At 41.1% G+C, this 26,050-nt stretch overlaps 4 protein-coding genes across 7 annotated transcripts; all 4 read left to right on the top strand.

Moving 5' to 3' along the window:
* Positions 1-1,397: 1,397 nt before the first annotated feature.
* On the top strand, positions 1,398-18,470 carry LOC136421277 (hematopoietic prostaglandin D synthase-like). Of its 2 annotated transcripts, none has more exons than XM_066408506.1 (5): positions 1,398-1,637; positions 14,683-14,775; positions 15,271-15,377; positions 15,990-16,088; positions 17,599-18,470. In XM_066408506.1, exons 1-5 carry the CDS (start codon positions 1,505-1,507, stop codon positions 17,764-17,766), a joined length of 600 nt encoding a protein of 199 aa, XP_066264603.1. In that variant the 5' UTR covers positions 1,398-1,504; the 3' UTR covers positions 17,767-18,470. The 2 variants fall into 2 exon arrangements, with proteins under 2 accessions (XP_066264603.1, XP_066264602.1); XM_066408505.1 differs by lacking the exons at positions 14,683-14,775; positions 15,271-15,377; positions 15,990-16,088; positions 17,599-18,470 and adding exons at positions 2,638-2,730; positions 3,713-3,828; positions 4,771-4,869; positions 5,547-6,306 and having other exon boundaries at positions 1,426-1,637.
* LOC136421278 (hematopoietic prostaglandin D synthase-like) lies at positions 7,770-13,105 on the top strand. Its single transcript, XM_066408507.1, has 5 exons — positions 7,770-8,040; positions 10,020-10,112; positions 10,830-10,945; positions 11,081-11,179; positions 11,991-13,105. The coding sequence occupies exons 1-5, from the start codon at positions 7,908-7,910 to the stop codon at positions 12,156-12,158; spliced, it is 609 nt and encodes a 202-aa protein (XP_066264604.1). The 5' UTR covers positions 7,770-7,907; the 3' UTR covers positions 12,159-13,105.
* A 275-nt stretch (positions 18,471-18,745) lies between the features above and the next one.
* LOC136421279 (glutathione S-transferase 1-like) lies at positions 18,746-24,207 on the top strand. Of its 3 annotated transcripts, none has more exons than XM_066408510.1 (5): positions 18,746-18,923; positions 20,838-20,930; positions 21,402-21,517; positions 22,057-22,126; positions 23,863-23,975. In XM_066408510.1, the coding sequence occupies exons 1-5, from the start codon at positions 18,791-18,793 to the stop codon at positions 23,922-23,924; spliced, it is 474 nt and encodes a 157-aa protein (XP_066264607.1). In that variant the 5' UTR covers positions 18,746-18,790; the 3' UTR covers positions 23,925-23,975. The 3 variants fall into 3 exon arrangements, with proteins under 3 accessions (XP_066264607.1, XP_066264606.1, XP_066264605.1); XM_066408509.1 differs by having other exon boundaries at positions 22,057-22,159; positions 23,863-23,967; XM_066408508.1 differs by having other exon boundaries at positions 18,747-18,923; positions 22,057-22,155; positions 23,863-24,207.
* A 630-nt stretch (positions 24,208-24,837) lies between these two features.
* On the top strand, positions 24,838-25,302 carry LOC136449361 (actin-binding Rho-activating protein-like). The gene has a single exon (XM_066449376.1). It carries the CDS (start codon positions 24,838-24,840, stop codon positions 25,300-25,302), a length of 465 nt encoding a protein of 154 aa, XP_066305473.1.
* Positions 25,303-26,050: the final 748 nt, after the last annotated feature.

A 26,050-nucleotide genomic window follows, 5' to 3' on the forward strand; every position in this document is an offset into this window, starting at 1 on the left:
GCAAACAATAATTATAACCATATATGTCAAATACCGGTAATTACAGCGTGTCACATGCCGTAATTGACTTGAGTTTACCAGGCCGACACCTTCAGAATACAGTTAAAAACAAATTATAAGGTCTCATTCATAAGTTTTTTCGCCCAATAGGCTTACATGTTATAATACGGATTTTACATGGGCACGTTCGTAATGAAGCTATAGAAAATGCACCGATGTTATTCATTTTATATTGAGAACTTTTACCCAAGATCATGTAAAAAAATTGCCAACAGTTTCACTACACTACACCTCTTTTTATAGCAATTACAAACTGCACTTAGCTACACCCCAAAAATAGGCACTTTCCAGCTGTAAATGCACGAACGCATCACCTACACTGTCGGGCTGTGCATGCCGAACTTTACCTGCTAATTTCGTGAGTTACAAACAAACAAACAAACAAGCATCAGTTTGACAGCTTGAGATCAGTTGGGCTGGCTAAAAGGGGAATTTCCCACCGATATAAACACACGTTCATGCAGCCGTTCATTTTTTGGCGTACGGACTCTTTGGGAGTCTACACGCGGAGTAACTCAGGAATGAGACCTTAAGAAATATGCAAATAATAACTGACATAATACATAATAAGAAATCATCTAACTTCTATTATTTTTGTCTCTTATAGTTGACCTGGGCAGACCTGGATTTCTTTTCCTTGATGTTCTTTCTGAAAGATCAACTCAACTCCCAAACGACCCCCTGAAGGGCCACGTGAACTTGAGCAAGGTCAGAGACAACGTCACGTCCAATCCGGGCATCGCGGCGTGGATGGAAAAGGCGACGTCGCACTGAATCCTGGGATACAAATTGGAGCTACATGTAGATGTCTCCCATCAATTCTGGCTGTTTGTTTTGCTGTACAATCAACAAAGTTATAGAATAAAATTGATAAAAAGACTGTGCTTTTGTGATGGTTAATGATTACCGCAAACTCAAAGAAAGGGCTTTTTCACTGAGGCGTAGCCAAAAAGCTGTTATGTTAGGCTGTAACTTTACTGTAGGCTAGTATGAACATGTTCGCTATATTCGGTTAATAACAGTTCTATGAAGGTTGTTGAATGCATGCCTGTAGATTTAATTACAACATTCTACTGACAGGAGAATTGTTCATTTGTAAGTCGTTTTCTTGGACAGCTATACATAGCTAAGTTAAAAAGATTTGTGCTACACATGCTAAGGACTATCATGGTAATACATTGACAAAAAGTGTAATCAAGGAGCAGTAGCTAGACCACTAAAGAGATGTATAAGCGTATCACAGCAGATATTCTTGGCGTCTGTGTCTATGTTTCTCCCGTCACAACAGATAATTATCCGAACAATAGAATCAAGGTTACATGGGCGCGAGGGCGTGTCAAACTTTGAAGCTACAAAAAGGACTACCCACAGGGCAAAGTCTTCACAACTTGGTTGAACCGCACGTAGATCATTTCAGCACTCGATCCAGAATCCGCAGACCAAAATGCCTGCCTACAAGCTTACGTACTTCAACGCTCGGGGCCGAGCTGAGCCGATCAGGCTGCTGTTCGCAGCCGCCGGGATAAAGTACGAGGACGTCCGCATAGAAGGTGCAGACTGGCCGGCACTGAAGCCAAGTACGTACGGTGATTTCTAGCTTTACGAAAAAATGGTAACGTTTTAGTTCTACCGTTTTTTCACGTCTTACTCACTTCTGAACACTTCATAGCTGTTTAAGACATAATCAAGAAGGCTTGAGACAAGATAGCTGTATCTTATGTGTTTATCTAAGAAGGAGAATTGACGGTTCATTTCAATACTGTAAATGCAGAAATGTTCGCGGGTGTTTAATGCGGTGGGGAGAAAATTGAGTGTTCGCGGTGGTTTTGAGTTCGCATTTGAAAGAATGGTAGCGATACAGCGACAAAATTGTGCTTTTCGCGGTGGTTTTAAGTTCGCGGTAAAGTGTTCACCGTGAAAACTGCGAACATAAAACCACAGCAAACATTTATGCATTTACAGTATGCATGATGAAGCAGTCAGAGTGAATTGGGGCATGAAAAGGATAATTGTCGGTAAGGGGAGGGCGGTCGGTATTGTGTTGTTGTTCAACCGGTATATTCGGCCTTCAAAGGCTTACCATGCTGACCTCTCATGCGCAGACATGCGACGGTACTTATGTTACACAAGCACTGTCAATCTAACTCCCAAAGATTTCTTATTGTATCAAAGACCAAACAATTCTACTCTACAATCATAGTTCTCAACAGTCTCTGAGACTGGGATGACTACAATAAAACATGCATTATGTAGCCTATCGTTCTAGCCTAACGTAATTATTTATTTATTTATCTTAATTTAAACATATGCGTAATCTTTTCAGCCAAAGAAAGGCTGATTTCCAAGAGAGCCCATAGGGGTACAGATAATAAATAAAAGTAATAATACAAAATATTGATGAAACATAGGAATACATACAGGAACAAATCGATTTGTCAAACAATAACACTCAAATCATTAAACAAAAAACAAACAAATGATCGTAGCATCTAATTGTTGGCATGTCTGAATGATAGATTGTCATTTTGTACATCATGAACAGAGTTGATTATATACAATGTTTGTTTTTGTCATCAGAGACTCCGATGGGCCATTTGCCGATTCTTGAGGTGGACGGGGCCACACTGTGTGAGAGCACGGCCATCGCACGGTTCGTGGCGAAAAGAGCCGGTAGGTTTTAAAATTCTGTCATGGTCTAATTCATGTATTACTCCTAAAAGAATCCGTACCCAAAAAAATGAACAGCTGCATGAACGTGTGTTTATATCGGTGGTAAATTAGCCAGTCCAGTTGATCTCAAGTGTCAGACTCATGAAAGCTTGTTTGTAACTGAAAAAAATAGCAGGTAAAGTTTGGCAGCCACGCGCGAGGGCGGACGTACCAGCCCTGCAGTTTGAGTGATGCGGTCGTGCGCTTACAGCTGGAAAGTGCATTTTTTGGGGTGTAACTAAGTGCAGATTTTAATCGCCATAAACAGAAATTGTATGTAGTGAAGTTGTTGGTGTTTTCTTTGCATGATCTAGGGTACATATTCTCAACATAGAATAACTCACATTGGTGCATTAATATTTCCTATAGCTTCATTATGAACGCGCCCATGTAAAACACATGAATGAGACCTTATACAGATTTTTCGTTCAACGTTATCTGCGCCATGTTGGATCGCAATAAACGTCCGAAGAGCACACATAGATGCAATTGCTTAATCTAATTAGCCGGGGTTCAAATTTTAATGATTATGGTGTCAGATACGTATAAAAATATAATGCAGGTAAACTAGAAAAAAGTATTATCAGACTAGTTTTCTAATGGTTATAACCCACTGAAACGTCGTTATAAAGCAGTGATTTCTTCCTGTTGTTTTCAATTCTATCTCCCAACTAAGATATTTTAGTTATGATAATACATATAATAATTTTTCGACCACAAATTGTACAAATAAATAGATTAGTCTCCTTCATATTTTCGAATTCGTATAATAAAAATATCAGCATAAGAGCGAAAAGTGACCTTAGAATGGCGGAAGTACCCAGATACTTTTTAATCGCTAAACTGAAAATTTAATCATCAGTCAATCCATCCTATCATTAAGGGCCGTTATCAATCCACCGATGATATACTGTTTTCTTTTTTTGACGTCATGAATATTTAGGTATGGTGGGAAAGGATGACCTAGAGGAGGCCAAGGCAGACATGATAGTAGACGGAGTGAAAGAAGTTTTCAGGAAGCTGTTGACTATGTTCTTTGAGAAGGACGAAAGCAAGAAGGTAAGCAAGCAAGTAAAACTCTCGTTAACAAAGACGGGGGGTGATATACACTTCGTGGTACGTCTGACGTAATCGGTGACGTCACGGGTTCTACAGAAACGGAATAAAGGGCATCTTTAGCAAGCTGTTGAAATGTTCTTTGAAAAAGACGAAATGAAGAAGGTAAGAACGCAAGTAAAACTAATTTTAACAAAAAATAGAGTTGATATAGAGGGCTGATGTCAAAGTTACGCTTGGCAGTGGAATGCTCAAAATGGAAACGATAATAGCATCTCCAACAATCCTTTAAAATCCTTCTCTTCCTTGGAAGTTTTGGCCTAATCTTGAGACGGTTGGGGTTAGAAGAAACATGTAGGGTCTAAGCTATACCATGTTGGTCAAAATTTGCTCAGCTCACCAGTTTAGCTGGCGTAAGGACAGAAATAGGTTATTGGGTCCTGCGGATGGATACACCAGAAATATGGGGTCAAAGGTAGGGCTTGTTTACTACTGTTAGCGTTTCTTGGAGTTTGAGAGAGACAAAGAACTCTCTGTTTTCATTGCATGGTTATCAACTAGTAGCCTCTACCAAACTAACTAAGCTGGCTATTGGGAGAATATTTGCCAAGGTTTCACTTTCGCTGGCGAAATATAATCTTCACCATGGACTGACTCTACTGGCTAATTATTCCCTTTTCTGCCGAATTCTACGATTCATACGCCCGTAAGAGGGCCTGGTGGAGGCTAATCACTTAGACCCTTTTGACTTTCTGGTGGAGAAGAATCTTTACGATTGAAAGTTATGAAGCCTTATTTCAGTGTATTTTAACATGTTTTCCTATGGGCAGCCCCAACGTTGATGTCAGCCCCAGACTTCCCAGTATTTCTGACGTAATAACTGACGTCACGTGCTCTACAGAAATTGACTTTAAGCGTCTTACTCTCTTGTTGTTTCTATCATAGGAGGAACTCAAAAAGGATGTCTTCGAAAAGACCCTGCCAGAATGTCTGAGGTCCTTTGGAAAGTTAGCAAACCCCAGCGGCTACTTTGTCGGAGACTCGGTAGGTGTCGTCTGGTAGTTCTTATCTGATTATCACACAGTGGTTCATTTCATTTGTGTTAAACATTGTCTGAACACTTAATAAAGATCCCAGAGGTCCTGGGTTCGAATTCTGGGTCTCCTTACTTGTCCCGTTGACGTTGTGCCCTCGGGACAGGCACTTTCTACGGATCCCTCACTTTAGTCAGGTGAAAATGACTATCGTTAAAAGGAGGTCCCTGTTTGGGGAAAGCCACACCTCGATCACAATCACGTAAAAAAAACCCACCACAGTTATCGTAATGAGCAGGGGCCCTTCCCGGTGTCAATCAAATCTGTACGGACACGCAGCTTGTATGATAACTCTTTAGTAAAAACCTGGTGTGTTACGCTATGAGCCGGTTTACGGTTTACCTACGTTACAATGCCAATGCTATGCATTGTACGTTGAATTCTAGTCCTCATTCAACAAGGTCATATACTAGGCTAGGGGGGCCCAAAATTGACATTAACCTTAGCTTTGTCTTCCCAACATACACCTACCCACATACCAAATATCATCGTAATCCGTTCAAAGGTTCTTGAGTTATGCTGACTACAAAAATCCGGAAACACAGACACACAGACACACAAAATAATATCCATTTTTCTTTTAGACAATAAGTCATTATGATACTGAAATTCTTCTCTTTCCTACAGCTGAGCTGGGCTGATGTTGAATTCTACAACCTTATGGAGATGGTGCGACCCTCGTTCCCAGGCGACCTTCTCAAGGACAACGCTAACCTGGCCAAGGTCATTGCAAACGTCGGGGGCAACCCGGCCATCGCTAAATGGATCAAAGAAAGGCCCGAGTCCGCATTTTAAAACCCTGTGTCCTCGAAAAACGCTGGATGTGTAAAATAAAGGCCCGAGACCCCATTTCAAAACCCCGTGTCCCAGAAATACGCTAAGTGGGTGAAAGAAAGACCCGATACAACGTTTTAAAACCTTGTGTCCTACAAAATAGCATCCTCTCAATATGTCTGTTGTAAGTGCTAATTTATATTGCTTTTTTACGATTTCTAGAAATGCACAGAGCAAGGGCTCCTTCCTAAGGCGTGTCCAAAACTTTAGTATGGTTCAAGTCTAGCCTCTTCTATATAGCCGAGGTATTCATGATACCTGTTATCTGAACATGCATGGTACATTTTTTTCCTCATCATGAGTCGAAGTACGGGTACCATCCACCGCTGGTCCTATCTTCTCTCTTGCTCCATCATGACAGAGGACGGTACCAGGCTATGATAAGTCCCTGCCTTTGAGGTGTCTAGTTGAGACTTTTCGCATAAGCTACAACCTTCGCTGCAGCAACTATATGATCGTCTGAGGCGAGTTGTTATGTATGGCATTTTATCCCCTGCGAGTATGGGTTCTCGGAAGGGCAAAGCATGTTAATAAAAACATTAATTGTTACCTACGTTAAGCGCATGTCTTTATTTCAATCAGATATTGAATAGCATCATTACCAAGCTACAGGGGAGGTACGCTTATGACAACACCGGCCGCGGTAATAACTAAAAATTAGAGTACAAACTAGAAAGGCAACATTTTCGAGAAAATGCAGGATATTCTCCTCCCGGTTTCTGCATGAACTATGGAAAGGAGGTCCTTATTGGCATAAGTTATGTCAAGGTCTATTTAACCTTCTTAAAGGTACCTACATGTCAAGTATGGCATCCGTAGCACGTACCGTAAGGGAAATACAAGTTTTTGCATGAATTATGCAAATCAGGTCCTCATTAGCATAAAATATGTCCAGGTGTATTCACCTTTCCTAAAGGTACCAACATCTCAAATATGGCATCCACAGCATATATCGTAAGGGGAATCTTGACCCTCTGAAACGCTATTTGCTGAATTCTGAGGGGGGGATTTTGCTGAAGCGTAAGCTAAGTTTTATGACATCTCTATTTGAAAAAAAATATAGAACTTAGAAGAGTTTCAGCTTGATTTTTTAGGGGCGTCACGCTCTCCAGACCTCGCCGGAGCTGCGACATGCTCCCGGGGAAAATTCTTGACACCCTGAAACGCTATTTCTCGCATTTCGACGGCCAAATATTACTGGAATGTAAGTTAAGTTTAATGATATCTCTGAAAATACAGACGAGTTTCAGCTTGAGTTTGGGGGTCGACGCCTTCCTGACAATATTTTTCGACGGATGCCCGGCATGCACCCGGGAAAAATGTTAACATCTTGAACCGCAAATCGCTTAATTTCCTGAATTATGAGGAGAAAACTTTGCTGGTAGAGTGAAAAATAGAAGTGTTTCAGCTTGAAATTTTGTGAGGGGGGGGGGGGGGGGCTGGGGGCGCCCTACCGACATATTTTCGACAGAGCCGTGTGCTCCCAGGAGAAAACTGTAAAATCTTGACCGACTGAAATGCTTTTTCCTGCGTAACGAGGAATTACTCAATGAGTCCTCAATAACACTTAACGTTGAATTCAGGATGACAAATAACGCTTAACGAGGAGTTAAAACGACCAGTAACGCTTCACGATTAATATACTGATAACGCTTAACGGTAAATTCAGGGCGGCCGGTAACGATTAACGGTGAATTAAAATCGCTCGTAACGCTTAACGAAAAAGGGCATGCAGACCTAGCCTCTACCAGGCCCCGCGGGATGGCTGGAAAAATAGTAGAAATTGGCCTTATAGAGTGAATAGTGTGCCAAGGGAGTTAGCTACGGAGAGAGGGTCTTCCCTGTATAGCGGAGTACCCCTGGCATACTATTCACTCTATTTGGCCGATTTCTACTATTTTCCCAGCGATCCGCGGAGCCTGGTAGAGGCTAATGCAGACCCTCCTCAATACCATCCGAGAGGACGTTGATCTTTGACCTGACCTGCTAATGCCGAAGCTGTTTACCCAACACCCCCCCAAGGGAACAAAAGAACGACCCCGCATTTATAAAGGTCTGGTGCTTTGCTATTCACGTACGGCTACTAGGTCAGTCTACTAGTACTGCGTTGTGGTGAGTTGGAAATAATTCTCTCTCAAGCAAGATACAGACAAGATGCCGACCTACAAGCTGACGTATTTCAAGAGCCGTGGACGGGCGGAACTCGCGAGACTTCTCTTCGCTGCCGGCGGAGTGAAGTACGAAGACGTACGGGTAGAAGGGGAAGAATGGCAGCAGCTCAAGCCAAGTACGTACGGCTGTGTGTGGTTTGGTGGGGAGGGGGGTAAACAATTATTTCAGCGTCAGCAGACGTTTGTGTGTCCATATGGAGGTTATACCGGGTAGTACGCGTGTTTAGCGCCTAGTTAACGTACTATTTTATAGAAGCTACATGTTTCTTGAATTTACCCGCAAAAGCGTGAGCTGGATAGTAGAAAGACCTAAGTTGGCCCCCAGGCAGATTTAAAATGACCTATATAAATTAAATAGTTTATTGCAAATTCATGCCCGTAGGCTAATTGCATGTTGACAACAGTGTCGAAATAGAAATGTAAGGTAAAACAAAAGGTATACATATAATACAAGATCATTCTATATTGCTATTTTACAGTAAGTTTCTATATCTACGGTACTAATGTGAGGTTTGATTTCTTCTCTGAAAGCAGTGGAAAATAAAAAGTCCCACACTTTCAATGATGAGTGGGTTGGAAGATTTTAAAAGGAATATGACTTTCTGTGTATTTCTTAATCCAGAAAATTTTTTGGAGATTTCGGATACTTTCGTGTATAATCTGTTTCTTTCGGCTTCAAATTCGGGACATTCGCATATAAAATGTATTACATTTTCCACTGCTTTCGTTGCACACTGTTTACATGTTCTGTCCTGGACCGGTAGCTTTTTGTATCTCCCTTTCTCTATTTCTAATGGGTGCGCACTAATTCTTATCTTACATATTGCCGCCCGTTGGTCAAAGTCATTATGATACAGATAATTTTCCATGTCATAGATCGTTTTTACATTTTTGTAAAATCTTAGTTTTCCTTCATCTTTCAACAGGTTATGAAAGAATGTTTGAATTTACATATCTTCTAATCTTCTTCTTAACAGTGAACATGTCTGTCTAATGTCTATATCAGAGTTGTCGGTATACCAAATGTATGAGTAGCCACAATTGTCAAATACTTCCTTTACATGTTGAGTCCAGTTTTTCCTACGATTGGTCTACGCGATCGTTGTCAGAAGGGGTCATTGCAAACTTTAATTACATCAGGGGCTGACGGAATATTTAATGAGTTCTGAGTAGAGTTTAGGGTAAGGTAGGATGTTCTTCCAGTTTAGACCGCTCCTTATCTGTTTCTTCTTAACCGACATATTATTTTCCAACGCGGAGAAAGGGCAAGTTACTGAAGGGTCGTGGCTAAAAGATAGCCTTGCAACCGGGGACTGTATTGTCGTGAAGGGACACAGCCAGTGTAAGGATTCAGGGATGACCTTGTAATGTTGGCAAACATTCACACAAGAAGGTGCAAAGGGTTGGAAAAAAGCTGACCGGGAAAATATAGCAAAAGGATGAAAAATAGATTTCACTTGGTCCGAAATGAGCCGTTCATAATATTTCACCACTCCTTGTAAGTACGTGTTGGCCGTTCAGCCCCCCTCCCCATTCTGTGTGTATAAGCTAGTTCGGAGTTGCTACTACGCATGTGCAGTGTCAAAGGTGAAGGCCCCGAGACGTGAACAAACCACGTCTGGGAATTGTTATGCAAATCTAGACAATGTGGAGACGAGCACTGTTTTCAAGCCGGGGGCCTTCACCTTTGACACTGTACATGCGTAGTAGCAACTCCGAACTAGCTTATAATTATTTAAACGAATGCCCGCCCGAGTCTACATTCCTTACATATGAATTATATATAATCTAATTGGCAATAGAGAACTATGTATTCTTTGTATTCATTGTTGTATTAATCATGCATTCCAAAATAGACTTACGAGTAGACGCACGACATATGTCTATAATTAGAGTAACGTTAAATGTTATATTGCCAGTGAAAGAAACGGCATTCAAGACTTTGCACAAAACATTAGCCTGGAGTCCAGCAAAGTGTAGCGACCTTTTGTCCCAAACTTGCAATTGTAATATCGCAGTTAACTAGTTCTTGTACAAAAGCCATGATCATGAGTACTGTAACATTACATGTAACCACCACCCCCCTCCCCCACAGAAACTCCGATGGGGCAGCTGCCTTTGCTAGAGGTCGACGGGGTCATGATCTGTCAGAGCAAGGCCATAGCGAGACTGATCGCTAAGGACATCGGTACGTAAACGACAACAACAACAACAACCACACAAATAACAACAAGAGTATAGTGGTAAATTTAGGTAAAGGTAGTCACAAAGCCTTTTGGGGGCTGTAGGGGCACTGAGTTGTTATTCACTGTGTATAGGGCATGGTATTCCCCGAATATTTGTCGGGCATCATTATTCAAACAAATGCATGGAATTTGAATTCGTAGATAGCCCCGCACTTCATGTTAATTATTTCACCCCTCCACCCATCAATCGCCAAATTTAAACAAGCTCTGACCCTCAGTTGAATGACCTTTGTGATTCTGAGTTGTTATTGTTTTGAATTATTTGAGTTGTTTGATTTATTACTCCTATGTTTGATCATTCCTGTTTTATGTTATATGATTGTGATTTGGTTACTCATTAAGTTTATGTTAAGTTATCCTTTTTTATCCTGATTTGTTATGATTTGTCATGTAATGTAAGGGCTCCCTTGGAAATTAGTTACATAGCTACAAGTAACTGAAAGGATCAGCCTAAAGATTAATTAATGAATAAATAGATAGCCATTTCGAAGGCAAAAACGTCGCTTCTAATCCATTCTAGCTATTATTTCTTAAGATTTGAATAAAGTTCCGTTCAATTAAAGCTAAGAGCAGCCTTTATGTAGAGTGCTTTTTGATATCCCTAACAACGTGCAGCCAAAGTTGACCTACTTGTAAGCGCCCCCTATCATTGTTTGCAGGTATGGCAGGGAAGACGCCCCTGGAGCAAGCTCAAGCAGACATGATCTGTGACAGCCTTGATGACCTTGGGAACAAGTTGATGTTTCTGTTCACGGAAAAGGACGAGAATAAGAAAGTAGGTTAATCTTTTGAAAAATTCCTTAGAAATGATTCGAACTATCTTTAACTCTAGAAAATAACTTAAAAGTTTGCTTGAGCACAATATTTCCAATTGCAGGCGTTGAGTAAAGATATGATGCTCTTTTTGCAGGAAGAAAAGAAGAAAGAATTTCTGGAGAAGACCTTGCCGCCGACTCTGGATCTCTTCGAAAAGCTTGCGAGCGCGGAGGGATATTTCGTCGGGAACTCGGTACGATTCTGTTTTCTTTTTCTGATCACAGCTCATACTTGATGTTGATTGGTGTATATTGAGAAGGTTTATTCTTGTGTAGGGTAAAATGGCAAATGATCTCCCTCAAGAAAAATATGTTTTCAATAAACAGAAAATATACTTAAACGGTTGACATAATAACTACTCCAACAACTTATTCAACATAGAGAAATTAAACAGTTACGCGGGGAAAATTATAGATAGAAGCATTCAGAAGGCATCCACCATGTTTCGTCAGCTGATAGAAGTCACGTGACCTGAGAGTCAAAGGTCACATGGGTCACATGACACGTACACCACATATTTAAGGTTGAATCCTACATAGCAATTTGTACTAGCCACATAGCTGAGCTCTTGGTTCCAATCAGTAACTGGGAATCACCGGTTCGAATCCGGGGAAGCACATCCTGGCTGGAGCTGCATTCGTCTTTCGGAACGGACGTGAAATGGGGGTCCCCAGATAAAGGAGGTGCCTCGAGTACGGTAAAAGGCACTACAACAGCAACAACTGAGTACCTATTGCCTGTACTTCAGATGATAATATAACCTTACGTTTACTGTTTTTGACGCCCCTCCCCCTACAGCTCACTTGTTCCACAGAAAGAATACCCACAGAAAGAAAAAATACAAAAAGTAAGATACCCACACAAAAAAAGAAAATACAGAAAATGAATACGCCGACAAAAAATAAGAATGGCCACAGAAAATGATAATGGAATATAAACAGACATTGTACCTTTGAGCCACCGTATGTTAACCACATCCCTACCCTTCCTCCCTCCCCCTACAGCTAACCTGGGCTGACGTCAACTTCTTCGCCTTCTTCGACTTAATGAACGGCTACATTCCGGGGGACCATCTCAAAGTTTATGTCAACCTGAACAAAGTCATGGGGAACGTCTCATCTAATCCGGGCATCGAGAAGTGGCTGAAGGAGAGGCCGGAGTCTACATCTTAAAATCTCATATCACAATTCTGTGAAAGAAAATACTCTTTGTACAAAACTAAGTGTTTTATTCAATCAACGTTTCGGTGACCATCTGTCACCTTCCTCAGGGCAATTCTGATGACTGGTGCGCTTTGCACTGCAGCGATAGGTGTCGCTGCTTACAGATGCGGTTCCGACATTAGCTGCAGGGCAAAGTGCACCGGTCAGAATCACCCTGAGGAAGGTGACAGTAACCGAAAGAAAGCGCTTCGTTGTGTACAAAGAGTCTTTTTCATTCAGATACTCACCAACCTGATAAAACTATTCACGTTCGGATCACGGTTTAGAGTCTTTATGAATCCAGAAAGAATGCATTGGGTTTTTCTAGTCTAATTGATTCCTAACAAAACTTCAAGCACCAATAATTAACATCACAGTTAATAACAGAACTTATGTCTAAGCAGATGTTAGTAGAGGAGATCGAGACCGTGCATACAACATAACAGAATTGTTGTGCGTCATGAAAATATGAAATCTTTGAGAAGGTTTCGATCGTCATTCCCAATATCTGCTTGAAGTTTACAACGAATGTAGCATTTTTGTACCATAGATATAACCAATGCAGTAACTATAGTCTGTTAGGTTTAACTTAACATTTTCAATTCTAATTCATGACCATTTGGCCAGTAGAATACTGCTAATTATAGCGTTAGAGTGAGTTGTATGATGTAGTGGAAAACTGTCACCAAGTCGTTTTAATTCTTGTTTGGTGTACATATTATTCTAATAGATCAATTCTTTCATACAAAGGTTCACGGATGTTTGTACTATGAACTTAACCTTTCCCTCTGTCAGGCAGAATCCGAGGATAAGTCAGAAAGCAATATTATTAGCTATAGTATCATAGCAGGTTCGTTTTGTATGAACTGAGTTGAAATTTAGCTCAAAAGACTCGTCTAGAGACTGAAATATCTCAATTTGTTATACCTATTTTTTTCTATTTTTCTTAATAAGCGTCTGAGTTAATATCAAGGCCAAGCAGTCATTCACGACCTCATCCGTAAGGACGTTGAACTTTGACCTTCCCCTGCCAATGCCGTCCCATATTCTCGTAATTATATTCATCTTAAGTAAAGCCAGCTAGGTACTTATATGAGTAGTGAGGCTTTTACCGTGCTCAAGACACCTCCTTGATCATATCCCCCATTTTAAACCCCTTCCTTTCTGTACAATGGTTCTGCAAAGTCACACAATCAGGGGAAAGTTTTTACCCGACAAGGTCAAAGAGAACAAAAGCACGGTCCCACTTTGTTGCACACGTCAGGTGAGCTCAGAGTCTACTACGTTGTGGCGCATTGGAATTAAAGCTTACATCGCGTACACATGATCCAAACAAGATGCCGACCTACAAGCTGACATATTTCAATGCCCGACTTCTCTTCGCTGCCGGCGGAGTGATCATGAAGTACGAAGACGTGCGGGTAAAAGGAGGTCTAGAAGGGAAGGAATGGCAGCAGCTCAAGCCAAGTACGTGTTACTGTACTGTGTGTGGTTTGGTGGGGAGGGGGGTAAACAAGGGGATTTCAACCTCAGCTGAATATTTCTCTGTGTTCATGCGAGGATTAGCAGCTTGTTCACGTAATATAAAATTATGTTTTACGCTCTGTGCTTGGCTCAGAGCGTGTTCAGGAGCACATTGATTGGACCCCCAGGCATCTTTAATAACAGTGGTCATGTTACATGTCGCGACTGTTAATTTATTTATCAGTAGCTATTCAGTAGGAGTTTTGCCAATCACAAACCAATCAACATACAAACAAACAAACAAACAAAACAATCACACAGAGGAATGAATAACCTTCTTAGCAGAGGTAATAAAGGTGGAATCAAATATACTCTACATCATGGTCGTTTCACTGAAAAACACGAGTATTATCTTTGTCTAGAATCGCCATGTATATAAAATATTGTTTTCTTATTAGAAAAAATAATGATACTCATAATAAGCCAAATTTGAATCATGTAAAACCTAAGATAGTCATTTTGTTGTAGTGAAAAGTTGTATTCCATACTTATGTCTTGTTTTTTGTTAATTGATGTTACCATACTTTGTAAAAAAAAAGTAAGTAAGTAAAGCAGTCATCCTCAATTGAGGTGAAGCGTAATGCTTTTTCGAGTAGCTAGTGGTAGTGCAATGCGGCTTCGCCATGGCTCGCGTTTTTGGCCAAGCACAACGGGTTACCCCTACTTTTCTCGATAAGTGTGTTGGGTTCTTTTACGTGCAGAGGTTTGACGCTTGAGGCTTACGCCCGAAGCTCTCTCATACACGGGGCCGCCGGCTTTACGTTACCATCCGAAATGACGAATGCAATCCCTTACAACATGTCCGAGCTCGAAAGTCGACCCTTAGAGTCGAACCCGGGCCCTTAGGATCCACGGAATTTGATCCAGATATGGCGAAGCAGCGGCGTTCCGTTACCGCTTGCGCCACGGGGACTGTGTACCTGCTACAATAGTCATGCAATAAAGTTTCCTTTTCTATATTTTCCCCGAGAAACTCCGATGGGGCAGCTGCCGGTTCTGGAGATTGACGGGACCATGATCTGTCAGAGCAAGGCCATAGCGAGGCTGATCGCCAAGGACCTCGGTACGGAAAAACGACAGAAGAAAAATTGAAAAAAAATAAAAAAACATAGTAGTGAGACCTTTTAAATGAACAGAAAATGAATGAAGAGTGTTTCTATTGGTAACTCTCTTAATTATTTATAACTACATTAAATGAAATTTTGGTACGTGCATTAAGATAAAAGACGTTTTATTAATTTGTTTTTAAGATGTTGGTTTGGTTGTAAAAAGTGTTCTGAAGGTGTCTCCTTCAGTTGTTTACACGTAAACTGTGATCACATGATGCCCATGTGTTCAAGGTCATTCCAGGTCACACATGTAAATTACCTCTCTAGCTGTTTCTTAGTTCGAATAGGGGGTAGGGCGGAGTGAAAGCAATGTATTTTCTACACAAGATATTCATCTCGTAGTCTATTAATTTACTAAAACCCAAGAGTCCTTAGACTTAAAGGTGAAGCAGGTTTTGTGTAGGAATGCTATGCAGATTTCCCAGTAGGATTCCCCTATCGTTGTGCAGGGAAGACGCCACTAGACCTGGCTCAAGCAGACATGACCTATGACAGTCTGGAGGAGTTTGGGGAAAAGATGCGGCTTTGCTTTGTGGAGAAGGACGAAAATAAGAAAGTAGGTTAAAGCATCCAAAATGAACACGTAGCAATTGCAATCGTTATTGTAGATTATGGAGTTGCATTGGTGTAATATTCTTATTCTCATCATTGTCTAGCGTTCAGTATAAAATACTGAAAATGAATTTCTGTCTTTTACCTCCATGAAAAACGGAAGGTATTATTGATTTCCATGATTTTCGGTTTGCTGGTAGCTTAGATGGAGATGTACACAATGAGATGCAAATTATGTAAATTGAGACTTTATTCACATAAAAATGAGGAAAAAATTTTACAATTTCACCGCTTTTCATAATTGGACTATAATATATGTAACATACGTAACCTACAGCAGTTCGTACAGAACATTTAAAGACCATGCAAATAGAGCCCAAATTTGCATAATTAATGCAAAAGTGCCACGATTCATCCAAATGGTGATTGATAGGAATATCAAAATGGTGACATGTGTAAGTTAGTTAAAGGTGTTCATTATTTGCATAATAAACGGGAAACATTTGTGATATGCCTTTCGAAAAGTTTAACATCAGTCGGTGAAGGTATGAGGTCGTCGATTTCTAGTTAAACTATTTCATGGAGGTATGAGGTCTCTGAACTCTTCTTTTTCCAGGAAGAACTAAAGAGGGAGTTTGAAGAGAAGACCTTGCCGGCGGCTCTAGACCGATTTGAAAAGCTTGCAAGCGCGGAGGGATATTTCGCAGGGAACTCGGTATGTTTTTCTTTGTTTCTTGATCACAGCTCACTCCTTATTCTGTTTTTTCATGGTGCAGATTGCCATGGCATTGTTGTGTACGGTAAAATAGGAAATGATCTCCCTAAAAAGATCATATTTTTTGTACCAGCTTCCAAGAAAAGTTTTTAGGAGCTTAAAATTCGAGGAGGACATGCGCATTTGAAGAAGTATAAAGTATAAGACAATATTTAAAGGTTTCAAGAATAAGAAAATTTAAATAACAGATTATGAAAACTAGTAGCATGAATATAAGTCCAACATAGCCTTACCTCATTCATAGTTTTAACCGTTGTTAATACAGTGACCCGAATGTGCAATGTTTGTTTTTATTCAATTTTCGGTGGGCATTTTACGTTCTGTCAGTATTTTTTTTTTTATTACTTTTTGTGGGTATTTTCATTTTTGTTGGTTTTTAGTTTCACAGAAAAGTAAAATAGCCACAGAAAGTAAAATACCGAAAACGAAAATGCCAACAGAAATGATAAGAAAACATAGAAAACAAGAGTTCCACGACCTCATATCTCCATAAAATATATTTAGCCTTTGCTGCTATATTCTTTTGTCTCGTCAAAAGCAAAATCAACCTTTCTTCATGAACTATTCTGTTTATGTAAATGACTTATACATTTACATAATATATGCTTGGTCATAAACACCTTTATCTAACTTACACATGTGGAAATATTGACAGTCCTATCATTTTCCTCTTAGAGGAGTCATGTCACTTTTTCATTAATTATGCAAATTAGGAATATATTTGCATAATTGGTATCTGTTGATGTTCCACTAACCATAAACCACACTTCTTACATGTATTTGAGTCTTATAATGGAAAACACTGCAGATATAGATTTTCTTCATCAGTTATGCAAATTGAGTCTAAATTAGCATAATTTGCACTTTATTGTGTACATCTCTGTCTAAGTTTCCTGCATACTAAATATCATGGAAATCCGTCGTTCCTTTGTTCAGTTATTCCCCTTAGAAGATTTTCACAATAACGCCACTGCAGTTCCAGAGCAAGCTGCTAGGGAGCCCAAACCTACACCACTTCTTAATCACATCACAAGCTATCTGCCACCTGAAAATCAAGACCATAGCACGTCCAGGTCAAAAAATACAAAAACGGAAGATCCGCTGCAGTACCAAGGTCACATACCAGGGGGCCCAAAATCGACCTTGAACTTCGGCTTCACAACACCTGCCCATATACCACATGTCATCGAAATCCATCCAGAGGTTCTTGAGTTATGCTGAATAGAGTAGTGCGGAAACACAAACAAACAGACAAACAGACAAACAGACAAACAGACACACCCAAAACAATATCTCCATTTTGCATGGAGATAATAAATGCCGACAGAAAATAAAAATGGAATAAAAACAAATATTGTACCTTTGGGCCACCGTATGTCACACCTAACCCTTCCCCCCAACAACCCCCCCCCCCCAAAAAAAAAATCTCACCCACCCCTTCTCCATACAGCTAACCTGGGCTGACGTCAACTTCTTCACCCTCTTCGGCTTCGTTGACATCCTCATGCCGGGGGACCATCTCAAAGGTTACGTCAACCTGAACAAAGTCACGGGGAACGTCTCGTCTAATCCGGGCATCGCGATATGGCTAAAGGAGCGACCGGAGTCTCAATTTTAAAATCTCAATACACCCCCCTCCCCCATTCCACTAGGGCGGTGACCTCGCTGCGACCTAAGTAGGATTTGCTACATGTAAAAGTATGAATGAAAAGACAACGAAACACACAAGGCGTAAACACTAGTTTCTTATCTGTGTAATTCGTTGTCAATTTTTTGGTCGCAGTGCTGTCGTAAACTGGGGGTATAACAAAGCTGATGTCCAAGCAGATGTTGGAAGAGGAGACCGTACAAACTACAAAGTATTTTTCTTATAATACAAACAAATTAGTGTGTGTCAAGAGAGGAGGAAAAAATTGAGAGAGTTACGATCGTCCTTTCCAATATCCGGTTGAAGCTCACAACAGAATGCAGCATTATTATACCACGAATGTAACATTAGCAGCAAATGCATTGTTAGTTTTTACTTGACGCTGTAAACTCTGAGTCTTGCCGCTTTGGCAAGCAGAATAGTAATGATAAACAACATATCTTAATTAGGACTTCAGGGATACGTGTATGATGTATTGGAAATCTGTTCACACAGTTGTTACCATTATTATTTTGCGAAGTTTGAAACATGAATAAATCATGTCATAGAAAAGTTGACGGATGTTGGTACTGTGACCTTTTTCTTCCGTCATGAAGAATATAAGAGAACGTAGCTCTGCGGCTAATTTAATGTTTGCAACTTTGTACCGTTTGGGGGGTTTGAAATGTTCAGGTTTTCATGTGGCACTGTTGAAATACAGTAAGTTAATGAGTTGATGAAAGTTAGACATCCAGGTAGTAAGATACGCCAAAAATGATTACTCAAGCAACTGGATAAAGTTGTGAAAACTTTATCCAGTTGCTTGAGTAATTATTTTTGGAGTAAGTTAATGAATTTTATCCATTTTATCCTTTTCTCTGTCCAAAAGCAAATGAAAAATAAAGAAACGATTTCCTTTACGAACGTCCGCAACACTTTTGAGACACTCCCTTCCGAGTCAACACCACTCGTCTTTCACCAGTGTATTGTTGTACGTTGCCCCAGAAAGGTAAAAATGCCGGCTTACAAGTTGACATATTTGAACGCCCGTGGTGGCGCTGAGTTGATAAGGCTGCTGTTTGCTGCAGATGAAATTCCTTACGAGGACGTCAGGGTTGATCGGGACAAGTGGCTAGAGCTCAAACCAAGTAGGTCTATAGATATAGCCTAGAAACCATACCATCGGGGGCTCACCGATATCTCTACGGTGCTGGAGTGACCTAGTCTCCAAGCAGACCTACGGGTGGGCAAAGACCGTATCCAACAGGCAGAAGGAGTTTTTATAGCCAACCCAAGTCTCATAGCCAACCCAAGGTCTGCCACAACTCAAACAGGGCGGAGCATTTCTATTCAATAAAGGTGTCGCTGCCCCTCCTCGTTGTAATGCTAACAGCCGTACGAATGTCCGGGGTACTAATCTTTTTATGACCGATTTCTATGAAACAAGCCCAGTGACCCGCGCACGTCGCAGTGGGAGGTTCGCGCCTTTTAAGTTCTCACAATAATACAGTGTTTCCTTCACCCATGTTACCCATTGGTGATGTTTGAGGCATCATCAGAACCATTCTTACAAAAACACAAAAAACATTCGTAGGGAATGTTTACTGTTTCAGGTTCAAGCCAACACTCGGACCGCCCCCCACCCCCTTGCATGTAACGTTAGTTGCAAGCGGCACGTGTCGTCGGAGTTAAACCTTATAAGCTAAACCTTTCTTTTGCGAAACAAAACACGCCACGAAGTAAATTATACTCTAGATATTGCTATAAAAACTCCTTCTGCAAGTTGGATACGGTCTTTGCAGCCGTTGGGTCTCAGTTGGAGACTGGACAGGCCGACCTGGCGCCGCCCTGCACGCCCGTGCGGGCGGAGACTAATCAGCTCATAAACACAAGCAGTTTGAATAGGTAACAATTAGATGTTGATAGCCTTTATTCAGACCAACTTGTGGCAGACCTTGGGTTGGCTATGAGACTTGGGTTGGCTATAAAAACTCCTTCTGCCTGTTGGATACGGTCTTTGCCAACCCGTAGGTCTGCTTGGAGACTAGGAGTGACCCCCGCCCGCCCAGACAGCTTAGTCCACTCTGGGCGTGTTTACGGCCTTGGATTAAATTAGTTCGCCCCCCTGTTTATTGCAGCTTGAGTAGAAAGGCTGCGAAATTCTACATGGCAGCTAAGTAGACAGGCTGACAGAAACGGCTCAATCATAAGCAGACTGGGCCCGGTAAGACACCCCAAAGCCTAGCTACTGGGAGTTACGGCATATCATACTGACTTGCTTTATTGCATGCCACAGCGCATGTGCTACCAGTTCAATGTGGTCACCTTTTAGTGGTCTTTTAAATTATATTTTTCACATTGACACAAGTATTAAGACTCCTTAGTATAATCTTTAGTGACCACCTTTCCTTTGTTGCAATTTTGTCCAAGACCATCGGGCAGACAATGCAGACGGGTGTGTTTTTTTTTACTGTTCTATCGTCGTGAACGCTTCAGTGCGCTTGTTATGGCGGCCATGTTGAAAGACGTGTATCGTAATGTACCGGAAGAACAAGTTGAGAAAGCACTGACAAGCACGACAAGAAGTCTTGTGTTTACGTAACCTACCTTACCTCCGGAGTCTAACTTAATCGCGTTTATAGCAGCCGCCCTTGATCGGTGACCTGTAGGGTCGTGTGGCGTAACGGCAGGGTGTTCGGCCAAGAACTCCTCAGCGGTCCCGGGTTCAAATCCCCTGACACCTCCAATGTTTACCCTTGGGAAAGGCACTTTACACGACTTACCTCACTTCACACATGTGTAGAAATTGGTATATTGTTCTCTGTACGTGGCACTGTTGAAATAAATTATAACAAACTTGATAACTAACTTATCTACCTACTCACTCACTCACTCACTAAATCACTCACTCGCTTGCTCACTAACTCACTCACTCACTCACTCAATCACTCACTCACTCACTCACTCACTCACTCACTCACCCAATCACTCATTCACCCACCCACCCACTTACTAGATAACTCACTCGTTTACACATTTTTGACGCTATCCCCTTGTTCCAGAAACCCCGATGGGCCAGGTACCTATACTGGAGGTTGACGGTCACGTCATCTGTCAGTCTATGACTGTCGTTCGCTTCATTGCCAGGGAAGCCGGTAAGTTACAAACAAACAAACATTGAAGCAAAAAAAAAAAAAAAAAAGCATACATAGTTACGCATTGACAAACCAAGTCGTGTTATGAAGTTATCACGATAGAGACATCGTATTTCAGGAGGTCAACTATCAAAATGGCTGACATCTGTGAATGCCATTCCAGGTGAAAGGTCAAAGGTTCCTTTTTGTTTCATGGTTACCGGATACGAGGGTACTGTAGACATTAGTTTTTCATCTATTGTACCAATCTTCCTGCTTTACTCACACCATTATGTACAAGAAAACGAAACTTTTTCATAAAAATGTAACTTGCTGTAATATATCGTATGAGGAATATATATACTTTTTCTCTGAGAAATACGACTCGTAACATGGATTACAAGTTGACATTTAAAGGCACGTTGGATGTGTTGAAGAATTATGCTATGGTAAAAGACTATTGGCTATCTTTTGTTAAATTGTAATCTTTAGGTTTGCTGGGGAAGACACTTTTAGATCAGGCTCGGGCAGACATGCTGCTGGAGGGTGGCATTGACGTGGGGAAACTGTTCGAGGAGATGGTAATGGAGAAAGATGCAAGCAAAAAGGTAACTTAAGATTTATTAATGGTTTCCAAGAACTCAATACACAGCCTATTCTTTAAAATGTTTAGTGTTATGACACACCCTGATTTGGTAAGGTTTGTGTATTGCAATACAGTCTTATAAGAAGAGTGCACCAACTCGAGCCTCACTTTGGTGCATGACCCCGAGAAGAGCCTGGCCAATTCAAAATGGACGCCGTAAGTCCATTTCTTCTATTGTCTGTCGTAAATGTTTTTTTTTACTCGTTTAATTACTGCTATTCTAGTCCATCTATGTACTACACAGATGTGTATCTGTAGCTACTTTGTTTCAACGAGTAAACATTTTTTTAATCATAATTCTACAATGGAGTGGAAGTAAATAGATGCCAACAAGAAACATTTTCTTTTTAGTCATGGGAAAAAAGCTCTGTAATCTTAGATTCCTCAGGGAACGATTTGAACATAACGATACTTATTTTCTTACCGTCTCAGTATTTACAAACATCTTAAAACTGAGAAACGAAACAATTTCAATATCATGCATGATGTTTTTACTTACAGGTAGAAAAGAAGAAAGAGTTCGGCGAGAAGACTCTGCCTCCGTTCCTCGCACTGTACGAAGGGTTTGCAGGTGACAATGGATACTTCGTTGGTGACTCGGTAGGTGTCAAAATATATGTAAAACTTTAGTAGGAAACCTAGACACTGTAGAACTGTAGTGAGAGACCAGGAAGATCCCGGATGTAAGATAGACCAGAGTTGAGGTAGCGTGTAGCTAGGCTCACGTTGCTTTGGATTGTTCTGTTCCGTAGTTAGCTAACTGAGGTAATAATATTGATTATAATTATAATTATATAATAATTATATAGTATTCATACTTGGTATTTATCGTACAGAGATTTACGAGGCGGAGTCTATTGTTACAGATTCTTTTCTCTTCAAAACATTTGACAAACAACTGTCTACATAATATTGTTATGGCTCGTTATAACGTTAGTTCACATAAATTCGCGGGGTAATTTAAATTCGGCATTTTTATAAACGGTATATTTAGGGATATGTGCTAGATGCAATATAAGTTATAACACCAGCAATGCAAACCTGACAGACTAACGTATTCAGAACACAAAGCTTCGATAACCATGCATTAGAAGTTGGCTACGTCAAAAAGTCTACGTCTATTATTGACACAGTCTGAGGGCTTCGTGGGAGAATCACACTGCATGGTTGTTCGCTTGTTTATATAACAAATGTCACATCCGCTTCCTGCTAAACACAATTATTTACAAGACAACTTATTAGAATCTTTTCTGCTAACCTGCAACTGGATTCTAAGTGTGATCACCCATCAAAAACGCCATTTTGTTGCTTACGTTACAACCTACGGCACGTCTATTTTCCCGCCGCCATATTATTACCCAGAATTCTGTTATTCAGCAGACGACAAAGGTTTGTAAGGAACACCTTTTTGTGTAAATGCTGCGTGTGATAGTAGACTGAGGGCGATATTCTCCTCAAAGTTTGCTCCTGATATAATCAGAAACACACGGGCATAGTAGTATCACCATTGCTACGGCATCCAACTAACGTTCCGATGAATAATGTACAAATTGTCATGACGGTGGGGATCGACTTTGAGTGACGTTCTACCGACTCAACAAACGGGTTGTTACCGAGACCTAATGTGTGCGGTTCGGCCGGTTTGTCGTGGGTTTTTTTTTGCTTGGATACGTTTATATGACCTTACAACTCTCTTCAGGTCAACGTGGGAACAATAGCTGCTATATAAAAGCTCATAAGCGGCAAGATATTTATGTCGAATCTTCTCTCCCGAAAAAATGTTAGCACCTGTCCGAGAGCACCGTCATTCTGCGTGCGGCGGACGGTAGTTTCAAATTACAATATTATGGTATCAGCACGACTCGAGAGAAAATATAACATATGTAGCATTAGTACAAAGGTAATCCATGATATTGACAGAATAACAGAAAAAAAGGATGGTTTAGTGTTCTGCCAGATAGGTTTCAGTTAACTCGTATCGAAAAAATCCCGGTTTTATGTGAACTAACGTTACTGTCAATGTTGAAACTCCATTGTAATGTCTTGTCCTTGTCAGCAGGGCTAGTCCTTTGTAATAGCCACAGGCTCGTTAGGCAGCCATGGCTGTGCGTGCTAAACAACCAAAGCAATAAATAAATTGAAAATTAACAACTGTGTACATAATCATTCATACTATACAAAAAAATTAATAACAAGGTCTTGATCCTTCCAATTGTTTTTGGTCAGTGAATCAAGAATAACAGGTGACATTGTTCTTGTTTCTTTTTATTTTAATATTTCTTCATTGCGTTTATTTCACTACTACAGCTGACTTATTTCGACATTGCGTTCTTCAACATGATGGATTTCATCACAGCCGAGTTCCCTAGCGCCTTGGATGGGTATTGCAACCTCACCAAAGTCATAAGAAACGTCAAGAGCGTCCCCGGTATTGCGAAATGGCTAAAGGAACGTCCAGTAACGGACCACTGATATATCAAAAAATTTGTATGACCACACGAAAACCATGCATTTATGTTATTCAGTTGTGTCATTTAAGTTTTATTTGTTTGTACGGCAATGTACCTGTATACCGGTGATTTCAAGTTCATTCTGTAGTGTAGCAACATTTCTGTTTCATTTTTTTGTCTTCAAATAAATGGCTTACGTGCATCTCTGATATAAATTTTCTTACTGGCGTTTTATCAAACTGAACGTCAAGAGTCCCCATGTTAGAAAGGTACATAAAACGATTTAAACTTCTTATGATGATAAAACTAGTTTTCAATTATATACTTTATTGTGAAATTAAAATCGTAAAAAGAACACAAAGCCCCTGTGATTGGCGGACATTCATTGTCACGTGACAAAACGTAATAGTCACGTGAATACAACGTTTAACACGCAACTGTTTCCTACGATGATCTGAATGACAGCAAGCCTACAGGTAAATTTCGTATGACTGTCCCAGTAATTTCCTAATAAAAGTTTTTGTCGCAAACCAGTGGTAATACATGTTTGACAATGGTGCACACATTTAAGTCAACCTCACTAGGACGTGCAGTAGGTGTTGTCTATAAATTGGGATGAAATCTCACGATCACAAAATCGTATGACGCATTTGTTATCCTTATCCGACACCTGACACACCCTCCCACTGAATGGAACATCCCACCTTTGACCTTTCACCTCTCAGACGACGACAAACATTATGCGGCTGCAGGGCGACCCAGTAAGAGACGTATCAAATCATCGGACGGATTTCTGAGGCGTGTATTTCAGACCGAAGATATTTTCTTAGCCATGACAGAAAAGCCCGTGAAGAAGAAGCCCCGGGGAGGTGTAGCCGGTCTTTCGGCGCTCTGGCAGCAACGCACCGAGGAACACGCGCACCAACAAGCGGTCAACCCCTTCTCCGAATGGGAGGAGGGACCGACAACGGGCCCAAGACTCCACCGAGGCGACGAAGGATACGGAAGACCCGTCGAGGGCTCTAAGACTGAAGCAAGAGGGAAGGCTGCACACACTCATATCAGTGGAGAAGTTCTACAAGTCGTTGACGTTATAAACGCCATCGGTTGGAGGGATAGAGACGGAAGAATGTGTGTGAATTTCGGGACGTTGTTTGAAGTGTATACGAGGATTTCCAATAAGGTTGTTGGAGTTTTGATGCGCGCTAGGAAGTACGGATTGTTGGAGTTTGAGGGAGAGATGTTGTGGCAGGGGCGGGATAACCACGTCATGATCACGGTACTGCGAGATGTCTGACATAGCTGCACCAGGGATGGTCTGGACACAAACAAACCTTATTTGTAACTCTACGGACCGTTATGTGAACATGGCCGGCAGTGACTCTAACAAGGATGCTGGGTTCTCGTAGCCTCCTGTGGAAGGCTTTCCGGCGACGGCGTTATTTTCTTGTGGGACTGCTGATATTCAGCATATTGGGATGACACAAAAATCAAGGACCTTGCCTGGACCGTTACGTGTAAACATGGCCGGCAGTGACTCTAACAAGGACGCTGGGTTGTCGTAGTCTCCTTTCCTGAGGCTTTCTGACGGGCGCTGACATTTATTTTCTTTGGGTGCACTGGTTCGCCGTTTCCAGCATACCGGGATGACACAAACAAACCTTTTCTGTAACTCTGATCACCGTTTGGTGAACATGGCCGACAGTGACTCTCACGAGGACGCTGGTTTGTCGTAGCCTCCTTTGCAGGCTTTCTGGCAACGGCAATTGTTTTCTTTGGGGGCCGCTGGTTCGCAATTTTCAGCATATTGGGATGACACAAACAAACCTTATTTGTAACTCTATATTGACCGTTATGTGAACATGGCCGGCAGTGACTCTTACAAGGACGCTGGTTTCTTGTAGCCTCCTTTGCAGGTGTTGATTTTGTTTTCCTTTGGGGACCGCTGAGTCGGGGCCAGGTTCTTCGGCTCTGGAAATTATCTATCAGACTAACTACGCCTGGCTATTGAGAGAATATTCACCATAGGGTTTCATTTGAAGGCG

Source organism: Branchiostoma lanceolatum, chromosome 15, assembly GCF_035083965.1.
Source record: "Branchiostoma lanceolatum isolate klBraLanc5 chromosome 15, klBraLanc5.hap2, whole genome shotgun sequence".
NCBI classification, from domain to species: domain Eukaryota; kingdom Metazoa; phylum Chordata; class Leptocardii; order Amphioxiformes; family Branchiostomatidae; genus Branchiostoma; species Branchiostoma lanceolatum.